This window comes from Sinocyclocheilus anshuiensis, unplaced genomic scaffold (genome assembly GCF_001515605.1).
Source record: "Sinocyclocheilus anshuiensis isolate Anshui unplaced genomic scaffold, SAMN03320099.WGS_v1.1 scaffold991, whole genome shotgun sequence".
Taxonomy (NCBI): domain Eukaryota; kingdom Metazoa; phylum Chordata; class Actinopteri; order Cypriniformes; family Cyprinidae; genus Sinocyclocheilus; species Sinocyclocheilus anshuiensis.
The window spans coordinates 845,196-857,471 of NW_015547702.1; the positions used below are offsets into that span (position 1 = coordinate 845,196).

General features: G+C 36.0%; 1 protein-coding gene across 3 annotated transcripts in view; it reads left to right on the top strand.

Annotated features, from left to right (window-relative positions):
* LOC107703926 (prolactin regulatory element-binding protein) overlaps positions 1 to 5,434 on the top strand; it is a 10,194-nt gene extending 4,760 nt beyond the window's left edge. For all 3 annotated transcript variants that reach the window (XM_016506735.1, XM_016506734.1, XM_016506733.1), the window contains 8 exons: positions 523 to 718; positions 797 to 1,035; positions 1,110 to 1,190; positions 1,323 to 1,450; positions 2,674 to 2,847; positions 2,935 to 3,007; positions 3,284 to 3,443; positions 4,434 to 5,434. In XM_016506735.1, coding sequence (XP_016362221.1) covers positions 523 to 718; positions 797 to 1,035; positions 1,110 to 1,190; positions 1,323 to 1,450; positions 2,674 to 2,847; positions 2,935 to 3,007; positions 3,284 to 3,443; positions 4,434 to 4,528 — 1,146 coding nt within the window. In that variant the 3' untranslated portion in view covers positions 4,529 to 5,434. The remainder of the gene's footprint in view (positions 1 to 522; positions 719 to 796; positions 1,036 to 1,109; positions 1,191 to 1,322; positions 1,451 to 2,673; positions 2,848 to 2,934; positions 3,008 to 3,283; positions 3,444 to 4,433) is intronic.
* Positions 5,435 to 12,276: the final 6,842 nt, after the last annotated feature.

Consider the following 12,276-nt stretch of genomic DNA (forward strand, 5'->3'; position numbering starts at 1 on the left):
CATGATCTTACTGTAGTTCTAGACTAAATATGAACATGTATTTACTCATCTCACCTGCACAAAAACAGATTCAGTTTTCTGCAAACAAAGAATATTATACAAACCTGCAATAATTAAATATGTTAAAAAAGACAAATATCATTTATGTATTTAATCCCACTTTGCCACTGACCTTTGATGATCCAATTTACCCATGCTAAGCAAAAATGACACATTTGCTTTTCATTTTTGTTATTGCGGAATAGTGTTGAACTTTCTTCTCCTGCGTCATATTATTCATGCAATTAGTTTGAGCTGCGCCCTCTACTGTACAGACGTGAATTTACATTTCCTTCAGCCTGAGGCATATTCATTTCAGATATAAAAAGTAACTCAATGCATTACTTTCCATAAAAAGTAACTAAGTAACGTAATTAGTTATTTTTTTTTAGGGAGTAACGCAATATAGTAATGCAATTACTTTAAAAAGTAACTTTCCCCAACACTGATGACAGGGTGTTTAGTGTTACCTTTTTGTCACAGCATTTCCTGAGTCTGGATCTGGTCGGCGGTGTGCACAGCGCCACCTTGCTGCACACTCATGAAACGGACACGCGAGCCACCATGTGCATGTCTCTGGGTGGGGACGTGATCGCCGCGGGACAGGACGCCAACTGCAGCTTGATGAGGTTCAGTCACCTTACGGCCAAACAGGCGAAGAAACCTGCAGCCAAAGATGGTCAGTAGAGGCTAAATGAAAACATTGGTCATGCATACCCATTTTCATGTCATCTTTTCCTGTGACACCTGTCAATAGGGGCTGGAGATAAAGGTGCAGCCAGGAAGAGAGGCAGGAAAGGCCAGAACGGAGATGGAGGAGGAGGAGGAGACGTGGCCCAGACGAAGGAGGATTCTCCTCAGATGTTGGTGGAGGATGTTGGAGCGGTGCAGGCCGACCTCAGCTCGCAGGACCCCTGCGTGAAGTGTGTGCGCTTCAGCGCCGACCTCACGCTTCTGCTGAGCGGCGGGGCTGACGGTTACGTCAGAGTGTGGGAGGTGAGCGTCTCCCATGAGTCTGTGTAGTTTTTATCAGCACTGTCCTTGTCTCAACTCGCTTCGTCTCTCTCCAGTTCCCCTCTTTGAAAGAGAAGTTCAGCTTCAGAGCTCACAAAGATGAGCTGGAGGATATAGATATCAGTCCTGATAACAAGGTGTGTTTTGTGAAGATTTGTCCTAGTTATTAAGAACTGAGAAAAAGCAACTAAGCAATTAAGAACCGCTTCTCTATTGTGCATTTTACGCTGGTTCATCCAAGTAGTGCTGTGTTCTCTTTCTTGATGTAGCACATTGTAACAGTTGGCCGTGATTTCGAGTGCAGCGTGTGGAGCGGCGATCAGCTGGCCGTGGGTTTGTGTTGGCATGAAAACATGCCTCAGATCACAGAGAAGATGTACCGCTACAAGTCATGCAGGCAAGTTGTGCACTTCCTGACAGCTGCCACTTTTCATAAATAGGCTAAAAGATAGTGTATAAGTCAATTTTTGTCTTTTTTTTTTTCTGATGTCAATGTTTTCAACAGAGGCTCAGAGAAAGGATGTGTTGTTTGCCAACCTTTGGACTTATTGTTGTCTTTAAATTTTACATTCTTAATATGTTATTTTATATTTACACTACTATTCAAAAGTCTGAATGAAATGAAATGATTATTCAGAAGTCTGGGGTCAGTAAGATTTTTAAATGTTTATTAAAGAAGTCTCTTCTGCTCACCAAGGCTGCATTTATTTAATCAAAAATACAATAAAAACAGTAATATTGTGAAATATTATTACAATTCAAAATAAATGTTTTCTATGTGAATACATAGTAAAATGTAATTTATTCCTGTGATGTAAAGCTGAATTTTCCAGTCTTCAGTGTCACATGATCTTCAGAAATCAGTCTAATATGTTGATTTGCTGCTCAAGAAACATTTCTGATTATTATCAATGTTGAAAACAGTTGTGCTGCTTCGTATTTTTGTGGAAACCATGATATATTTAGTTTTTCAGCATTCTTTGATGAATAGAAAGTACAAAAGAACAGCATTTCATTTGAAATGGTAGTATTTTAATTTCAGTCCATCTATTAACACCTCGTGAGAGAAAAGCTGTGTAGCAAATTTGTCATTACTGCGTTGTAACTTCGAACTGTTGCTCCTGGCTAAATACAAGTCCATAATCCATAATAACGCTTCCTCCAGTGAAAGAGTCATCTTGTCTTAATCAGGAGAGAAATCTGCACAGATCAAGCACTGTTTACAAGCCAAAACAGTAAAAAAAAAAAACCACACAGCTCTAAATAAATAATAATAGATTTTGATGTTTGAGGACAACAGGAGATGGACATTTCACTGGAGGAAAGCACTTGACGGAAGCGACAGTTTAAAGTTAAAATTTCTTGATGGATTTGTTTCTTGCAAACACGCAGCTTTTGTCTTCTCAAGATGTTAACTGATGGACTGGAGTGGTGTGAATTACTACTGATGTTTTTATCAGCTGTTTGGACTCTCATTCTGACGGCACCCATTCACTGCAGAGGATTATTATCTAACAAATCTAATAGTTAAGAAACTTGTGCTTTGCATCACTATAGCTGTACATAAATGAGACACCAAAGTCACTAATGTTTGGTCATTATTTTCTTGCTCAAAACCAGGTTTGCAAAAGTAGAGGACCAGAAAGATGCTTTAAGACTCTATACAGTCCAAATCCCCCACAAACGGGACCGCAAACCCCCTCCGTGCTACATCACCAAATGGGACGGACGGGTTTTCCTGCCGCTGCTCACGAAGCCTTGTGGGAATGAAGTTATATGTTGTCTTGCAGTGAGGTAGAGGGAATCTGTCTGCATCTCTCATGCATTATTCATTGTTATGGTGAATCATCTCGTGTTTGATGCTTGTGTGTTATTCCTCAGTGACTCTGGAACATTTCTTGGTCTTGGAATGGTGACGGGATCCGTGGCCATCTATATAGCGTTTTCCCTGCAGGTACAAACAGCATAATCACTAATCAGCTACTTAGTCAAAACCTATTCAGCTGCTTTTGTAGGCTTAGCATTTAAAAAATTCTAGTTCTATTTATGTGTAATTATGACCCAAGTATTTGTACTTGTCGTGCGTGAAAGTTGTTACCAATATAGGCTAAATACTATCACTTGGATGCTGGATGCTGACTTAAAAGGTAGCTGCTTATGTAGTCAGTAAGAAAAGGCAGCTCACTAGATCTTGAAGCCTACTGATCGTCTCTTCTGATCGGCCCTCCAGAAATTGTACTACATCCAGGAATCTCACGGCATTGTGGTCACGGACCTGACGTTCCTACCTGACGCTCCTAAAAGTAAAGCCGTGAAGGGCAATAATGAAGTGGTCATGTTGAGTGTAGCCGTCGACAGCCGCTGTCAGGTGCATGCTGTGTCCAACCGGAGTAAGTATGATGCGATCAGATATATGTATTCATACATGGCCAACTTCATCTGCATACATGAAGACAACAAACTGTATGAAATGAACCCTAATGTGGATCAAATTCCCATCGGTATTTGAATAATCACTGGGATCAGATCATATACACAAGATGCCAAATAAGACATTTCGAACTCACACACAAGTAACTAAAACACCAACAAACCACGTAAAGCAATATATACTATATGTGACCCTGGAGCACAAAACCAGTTTAAGTCTCTGTGGTATATTTGTAGCAATAGCCAAAAATACATTGTATGGGTCAAAATTATCCATTTTCCTTTATGCCAAAAATCATTAGGATATTAAGTAAAGATCAATATGCTGTATACATCTCAATTTCAAGAAATTGACCCTTATGACTAGTTTTGTGCTCCAGGGTCACATATAGCAAATCTCAACTGCCTGATTGTTTATTTTGTCGCAAAATGTAACTATATTATTGCTCAGCTCTCTCTCTCTATATATATATATATATATATATAAAGTTGGATATACGTACATGTGTGTCCCACTTTATCCTCATAAATAAAGTAAATTCGCATAAAGCAATATATACCATATAGCAAATCTTATTGCTTGTAATGTTGCAAAATATAAGCACTTAGCTCTAATCTGCTAATTGTGACTACAAGGCATAAAGATAGTAAGGTATTATAAACATTAACGTAATGTGTAATGTTGAGACAATGTGCATTGTGAAAAGTGCTATGCAAATAAATTGATCTCAACTTTTAAATTCACTTTTTAATTTTATTTTACACCGCTCCCAGAAATACTTGATTCTGATTGGTCAATCAAGCCCTTGATGTTTTATATGACATTAAATTGTGTTGTTCTGGTGCTAATTACATGTCTTTTTTAACTGTTTTTCTTTTCATTGTAACTTAGAGCAACTTGTTGTTTTTGTGCACTGTAAATTGCGAATGCTGTTATATTTCTATTTCAGGATCATTCCCGCTGTGGCTGGTGCTGTTCTTCTGCGGTCTGATGGTGGTTGGAGTGATTCTGCTCCTGCAGTCTCTCTTCCCAGCATTCATTTAGTGTATAGCGTATCCATTCTCACCATCACCTAAACCTGACATTTTATATACTTAAAAAATGACTTGAAAACAAACCTGGATCGATGAAATTGTTCGAAATAATAATGGGAATGACGGTGTTTAGCATCATGTTTTTAACTGAAGTATCATCTCTGGAGTGTGAATTTGAGCTCTGAATTCTTATGAATCAGATCAGATGAAGAATTTGGGCATGACCTGAAGATCCTGAACTGATCTTTCTCCTCATCAGTGAGAGAAATGTTTCAGGATCATTGAAAAGCAGGTTGGAAACAGGACTGGATTTCCTGACTGCTCCACCAGCATGAAATGCCTTTTAATGGAGAACTATATATGCAGGGGATTTCAACAGTGAATGCTTTTAAATATTTAAACCCATGTAAAAATATAAATATACATCTGAACAACATTTGCTGTTGCCACGTCTGTCCAGTTATTTGTTATGATCAGCATGCACCACAACATTCATTGAGTTTCCTACAAACTAACAGTCCTCATATGTAAGTCGCATCCCATTGTACTTGCACAATCCAAGATATTTCAGAGTAAAATCTGATATTTCGGGAGAAAGCAGTAGGATGGGATTGAATTGAATCCATTGGAAATTGATTGGATTGTGAAACAAGGGTGTTATGTCATGCAAAAGGGAAAGTACTTTCAGAAACAGTGCAAAAAATGACAGAGCCAAACATTTCTCTTTTTGGAAGAACATGCAATAATGAATCAACCAAATAGTCAAATTTGAAGTGACTGGTGTTTTCATGCACTCCACTAGGGGACGCCATTGCGTTGCGTTTATTTGCCCAGCTGCTCTCGGATCCAGATTGGACATTGAGCAGTGAGCCAACATCATCATTGATTATTGTACAAAAATAAACACACACACACATATACAGTACTGTTAAAAGTTTGTCTGTCCCAGTTTTTTCTGTTTCTTCATGTCATTCCAGACAAAAAATGCTGGGTTAAATACAACCCAGTGCTGGGTAAAATAGATGACATGAAGAAACAGAAAAAACTGGGACAGACAAACTTTTAACAGTACTGTATATGTGTGTGTGTGTTTATTTTTGTACAATAATCAATGATGATGTTGGCTCACTGCTCAATGTCCAATCTGGATCCGAGAGCAGCTGGGCAAATAAACGCAACGCAATGGCGTCCCCTAGTGGAGTGCATGAAAACACCAGTCACTTCAAATTTGACTATTTGGTTGATTCATTATTGCATGTTCTTCCAAAAAGAGAAATGTTTGGCTCTGTCATTTTTTGCACTGTTTCTGAAAGTACTTTCCCTTTTGCATGACATAACACCCTTGTTTCACAATCCAATCAATTTCCAATGGATTCAATAGCACTGGGTTGTATTTAACCCAGCATTTTTTAGAGTGTGGATATAAAACCATTATGTCATGTCATATATAAATCATGACTTTATACTGTTTTATTAACACATTTAAGTAGACTTTAAAAAAAGTGTATACACTTTTCACAAACGTGTTTTTTTTTGTCAGTCAAACCTCTGCGCCCTAAAATATTTACTTTGAGTGTCCCTGAGTTTTTAAGTTAATTGTTCAATATTTTTTTTTCAATAGCTTTTTAGCATTTTAAAGTATTTAGTATTTATTTTTCATTTTTATAATGTAATTATTGCATTTTACAACCCACCTCCAAGTATGACTCTGCCACCCTGTGTTATTTTAGTGTCATTGTGATTAATATATTTGTTTAAATAGACATTTTCCATTTTCATTTAAATTTTAGCTAAAGTTTTAGTAATTTTGTAGTGTATTTTTGTAGTTTATTTATACGGTATACGATTTATATTTCAGTCTTTTAGTTATTTTAGAACATAAAGTTAAACTAAATTAAAATGAGAAATGTTACTTTGGCAAGCTGAGAAAGTTTTTTATATATATATATTTTATTTAATTTCAGTTAATATTTGTTTTATTTTAAGTAAATATATTTTATGATTATATGATTTACTATAATAACCCTGTCTATAAATCTATATGTTTATTATTATTTTTACCTATTTATTGTCCACACCTAGTTTCGATGTAAATAAATGGCTGCTTATGATTTCTTTGTCTATAGACAATAAAATAGGTGAAAATAGATTTTCATTGAGTGAGGGCCCAGAATCATACCTAAAGTCCAGTTTGGTATGGACAAACATCTCCCACTCCCACAAAAAAAAAAAATTTAAATTAACACACACACACACATACATATGTGTGTATGTATGCATGAAATATGATTGAGTTAAATATTTAAAATGTATTTTATATGTATATTCAGTTTTTATTTTAATTATAATTTTAGTCATATGTGCTTTTGGCATTTAATTTAATTTTTAGCTTACATTTTAGTAGTAGTACTTTAGTGTTATTTAAGAATTATTTATATACTATTATAGTATTTGTTACATTTTTTGAGGTAGCTTTTATTTTCATATTTGTAGTTTTTATCTTAATTTTTGTTTTAGTAATTTTGTTATGTGCTTTTGTAATTTTATATAAAAATATATTTATTACATTTATTTTTAGCTTTAGTTTTATTTGATTTCAGTTCCACCAAGACTACATTTAGAATTTTCATTAAAGTTTTTTTTTTTTAAGTTTAAGCTTTTTCATCTAATATTTCTATCTGATTTTGTTTCTGCTTAATTTTTCATTAACAAAAACAATTTTTAATAGTTTTAGCTAATGATAAACCTGCTTGGATTTATAGAGTAGAACTTCCAGATCCGGCCTCCAGATGGCGCTGTTCACCAGCGCTGTGCGCTCCGGCTGTATTGTTGACCTAACCTGTATTTCCCAAGAGCAGCACAACAATCTTCCCACACACTAGAGCAGCGCTGAGGCTCGTCTCCAGTCACTCACCTCACACTGCTGTCCGATCCCACGGAAAACCAACGTCTGGCGCGCGGAAAAGCAGAAGCCAGTGTGTGCAGAAGCGCCGAGGCATCCGTCAAACGGACATCATGATGTGGTAAAAGGTTGGCGGCTCGTGTTTATCTAGGCCTTTGGAAATGTCCTCCTGCAGGCCACACTGAGGGATTGAGACGCTCTCTAAACACACCCTCAGCAGTGGGCAGGGAACACAACACCCTCCTCGCACCTACGCCCGAGAGCCGGCAGGAAATGAAGGGCCAGACAGAGCAACGTCTCAGACGCTGCAGGAACAAACAGCATTCCTCTTTCCCTCACTCAGCCTGTTCAGGGAGTCTGGGTTTATTTCCAACATCATGAATTCCCAAAGATTTGAGTGACTAATTCATCCACTATTTTTATCTCTTTGCTTAATGTCAGTTTATGCCACGAGATGAACAGCTGTAGCTCTGTTCAAGCCTGCTGACAATGCCTTGATCTCTCTAACATATTGAGGGATTGACATCATTGAAGTCTTTTTGACCACATGGTTCAAATAGAATTTTGATTGGTTACACTTTATTTTAGGGTGTCCTTGTTCCAGTGGACACCCTGTACATTTAAGTACTGTGTAATATTAATTACTTACATGTACTTAGGGTTAGGGTTAGGCTTAGTGTTATTTGCATGTAATTATGCATAATTAATTGTTATTATCCTTGTGTAACAAGGACACCTTAAAACAAAGTGTTCGCTTTGATTCTCTTACATCTTTTATAGATGTAAAGTGGATGCTGCACATTGGTGGTGGTTGAGGAGAGACCCCCTCATGATTGTAAAGCGCTTTGGGTGTACAACAATACACAATAAAGCGCTATATAAAGGCACCATTATCAGTGTTTCATGAAGCTCTATATTTCAAATCTGTTTTATTTATTTTTATTTTTTAACAATGCAAAAATAATGTTTGTAGTTTGTTTTAAAGTGTGTACTTACCCCAAAGTGTACTAACATAAGGGTTCAGGGTTATTACATAGTTATTACACAGTTATTACTATAGTAAGTACACAGTAATTATGTGCATGCAGAACAGGACTGTAAAATTAAATGCTACTAACATATTAAATGTGATGTGATTATATTATGGTGTATTGTGGTATAATATTTCGTTTAGTTAAAGGTTTCGTTAAAGTTAAGATTATTACGAGCAATTTTTAAAACAATCTTCAACTCTGTAACTTTCAACCTTGAAATGTTTTAAATGTAATAAAATTAAATTAAAATGTAAAAATCATATTTTTTTAGAAAATGTTTTAAAATATATAACACTTACTATTTAGAAAGTGTTTATTTTGATTGTTTTTATTTTAAAAATATTTAAATATTGTATTTATTTATTTGCTTTACAGATTCATTCTGTCACGAATCAGGTCTATGAACTTCCGTTTGTTCACCACCAGAGGTCATTATCCACCACATGGACTCTCACACTACACAGACTGTCACACTCACCCTGGACTTCAGTTCCCACAATCCATTTCACTATGATTACACACACGGCTGCAGCCAATCACACACCCTACATAAGCCATGGACTTCCTCTCTCTCACTGCCGAGTATTGTTTAGCACTTATTCCTCTTCCAGCGATAGCTACTTTACGGAGCCATTCCAAGTTTTCTGAGTCTAGCCTTAGTCTTGTTCATAGTCTGTTTTCCCGTTTTTGTACTCTAGCCTGTTTTCTAGTTTCGCCTGCTCTCTGCCTGCCCTGAACGATTTCGCCTGTCTTGGATTTCCCCTCTCGTCTCGCCCTGTTCGGATACTGGTTACCTCTCGCCTGGACTATTGCTTGTGTTTCGGATTACCCCTTTGGATTACCCTGTTTGGACATTGCTCGCCGGAGATCGACCACGCCCGTTTGCTGGACTACTCTTGTGTCTTGCCCACGTTATACCTGTTTGCCATTGTTTGACCCATGCCTGTTATATGACCACGTCTTGGAAATAAAGCCTTGCATATGGATCCGCACGTCTCTCGTCTCGTTCGCCCCGTTATACATTCATTCATTCATTCATGGTATGCGGACAATATTTTAATGATGAAATATTTTAAATGTAATACATTTAATTCAAATATAAAATAATATTTTTTAGAAAAAGTGTGTATATATAATACAAAGTACAAATAATAATAATTAATTAATAGTATTAATTCATACTTATTAATTTTGTCATTGTTTCCAATATCAAATCATCAAATCAAAAGTGAGCGAAACAACCCAAGTTTGCTGTTCCTATTCAAATGTACAATAAAAATATAGTATGAATTCTAAAATTACTCTGAAAACACTGAAATACTGTGGGGCTTTAGGGTTCAACCATTGAAATATAAAACTAATCTGAATACTGGACTGGACGTGTGGTGGTAGTTTGGCCTGAGGTGGGAAAATATGCTTTAATGTTAAGCAGTAACTTTTTCAAATGAACATTTTTGGGTTCAAATGGCAATGACCCGTATATATAATGAGTTACATGCACCATCTTGCTTTTTTGAAAGATCGATTGGTTCGTGGCTGGTCCTCAGTACTGTAAAATCATAAATCAGAGTTGGAGAGAGTTATGGGTTAAGTGAGCGGCCCTTATGATGGGATTTCAAAGGTGTGATTTAAAATATGGGAAACATGCACGTTTGCCCCATAAATACCGGGCCTCTCTGATGCCGCCCGTAACACGCACAGGAAGATCAAGCATTTCAAATTAAGGAGAGAAAAATGCATTCTGCCAGATGAAAAAGGTTTCCTGGGGTCAATTTCACATAAAAAATCCTCTTAAATGTAAAACAGTCAAGTAACCATGAAAGCTAATGTAGAACAGACAGAGCAGAGCAACTTTACCTGCTTCTGCTGGTGTCAGCAACACAAACAACACACACACACTGTGAACATCCTCAGCATGTCTGATATCAACATTCAGTAACACAGATCACGTGATGCACATCTGAAGTTCAGTTATTACAGCTGCTGCACTGAAATATCTGACAATTCTGCTCCAAAAGTGCTTAGATGTGTATATCTATCTATCTATCTATCTATCTATCTATCTATCTATCTATCTATCTATCTATATAATTTCTGATGTCAATATTCATTTTTATATATTTTATTTTGAATATTATCATGCCATTTATTGCTATATGGGCAAGTGAGTTATAATTTAATCAAATTAATAAATGTAGTTTTGATGGCTGTTACTTGTTATGACAATAAAGAACCATTGTTATTATACATAACTAAAACTAAAATCATAATAAAACCCCCATAACAGAAATACTAAAATTAAATTAAATTAATACTACTAATAAAATAACAACTAAATTTCTGACAATTCTGCTCCAAAAGTGCTTAGATGTGTATATCTATCTATCTATCTATCTATCTATCTATCTATCTATCTATATAATTTCTGATGTCAATATTCATTTTTATATATTTTATTTTGAATATTATCATGCCATTTATTGCTATATGGGCAAGTGAGTTATAATTTAATCAAATTAATAAATGTAGTTTTGATGGCTGTTACTTGTTATGACAATAAAGAACCATTGTTATTATACATAACTAAAACTAAAATCATAATAAAACCCCCATAACAGAAATACTAAAATTAAATTAAATTAATACTACTAATAAAATAACAACTAAATTAAAATACAAACAATAAATGTTAATTCAAAAACATTAATAAAAAAAAACTGCACTGAACTCAATTAAGAGAAATATGTCTAATCAGCTGAAAAAATGTTTATATAGGGAAATCAAAAAAGTATCAGAGATTCCACAAAAATATTCAGCTACACAACTGTTTTCAGCAGTGACATTAATCAGAAATGTTTCTTGAGCACCAAATCAGCATATTAGCATGATCTCTGAAGATCATGTGACACTGAAGACTGGAGTAATGATGCTGAAAATTCAGCTGCGCATCACAGAAATAAATTACATTTTAACATATACTCACATAGAAAAAAGCTATTTTAAATAGTAATGACATTTCACAATATTACTGTATTTTTGATCAAATGTAGCTTTGATGAGCATAAAATACTTCTTTCAGAAACTGAAAAGAAGACTTGGGAGAAAATTTACTGTAAAAGACATTAACAGTAGATCACAGCTGGACAATTTTAGGAATATATGTCTGTAGGTGCGCTGTGAAGTGTGTGTGTGTGTGTGTGTGTGTGTGTGCTGGTATGATATGGAGGCGTATATAGTCAGAGTGGCACCAGGTACAGCGCTTTATGAGAGATGGAACACATTAGAGCATTATTGCTTCAGCATGTTTGAAGCCACACATTATTTCTGTCTCACTGACTCCTATCATAAGCAGCATGTACCGGATGGGTTAGAGGCTAGCTTTACATTTCACAGATAAAACTGTAGATTTATTTTCATTGAATCTGTTGCGAGTGTGGCCCTGCTGTGCGCATGGAAACTCAAGATAAACAGAGAACGACCGTTAACGAGGTTGTTGGTGGTCGTGTGTACAGTAAAATGCGATCCGCACGGTTTAATTTTGTGGTGGGCAAAACCCTGAAGAGCTTCCAAAACCAGTTTGCTTTTGACTGAGGGCTGCAGGGCATGGCATGGAAGAAAATAGCAAAAATGTGTATCAAGAACTTTAATTGCGGGGCCATAATCTGGTGTGATTCAGCCGCGTCTGGGTGGCAGACAGTGACTCAGTCTTTAAATGTGAACGAGAGGCTCATCTCTGTCTCACCGTAAACCCTGTTTGTTCTGGATTGGCCAAGCATTTCTGGGGAAGATTATTATTCAGTTTCACTCATTTTGATTATTTTT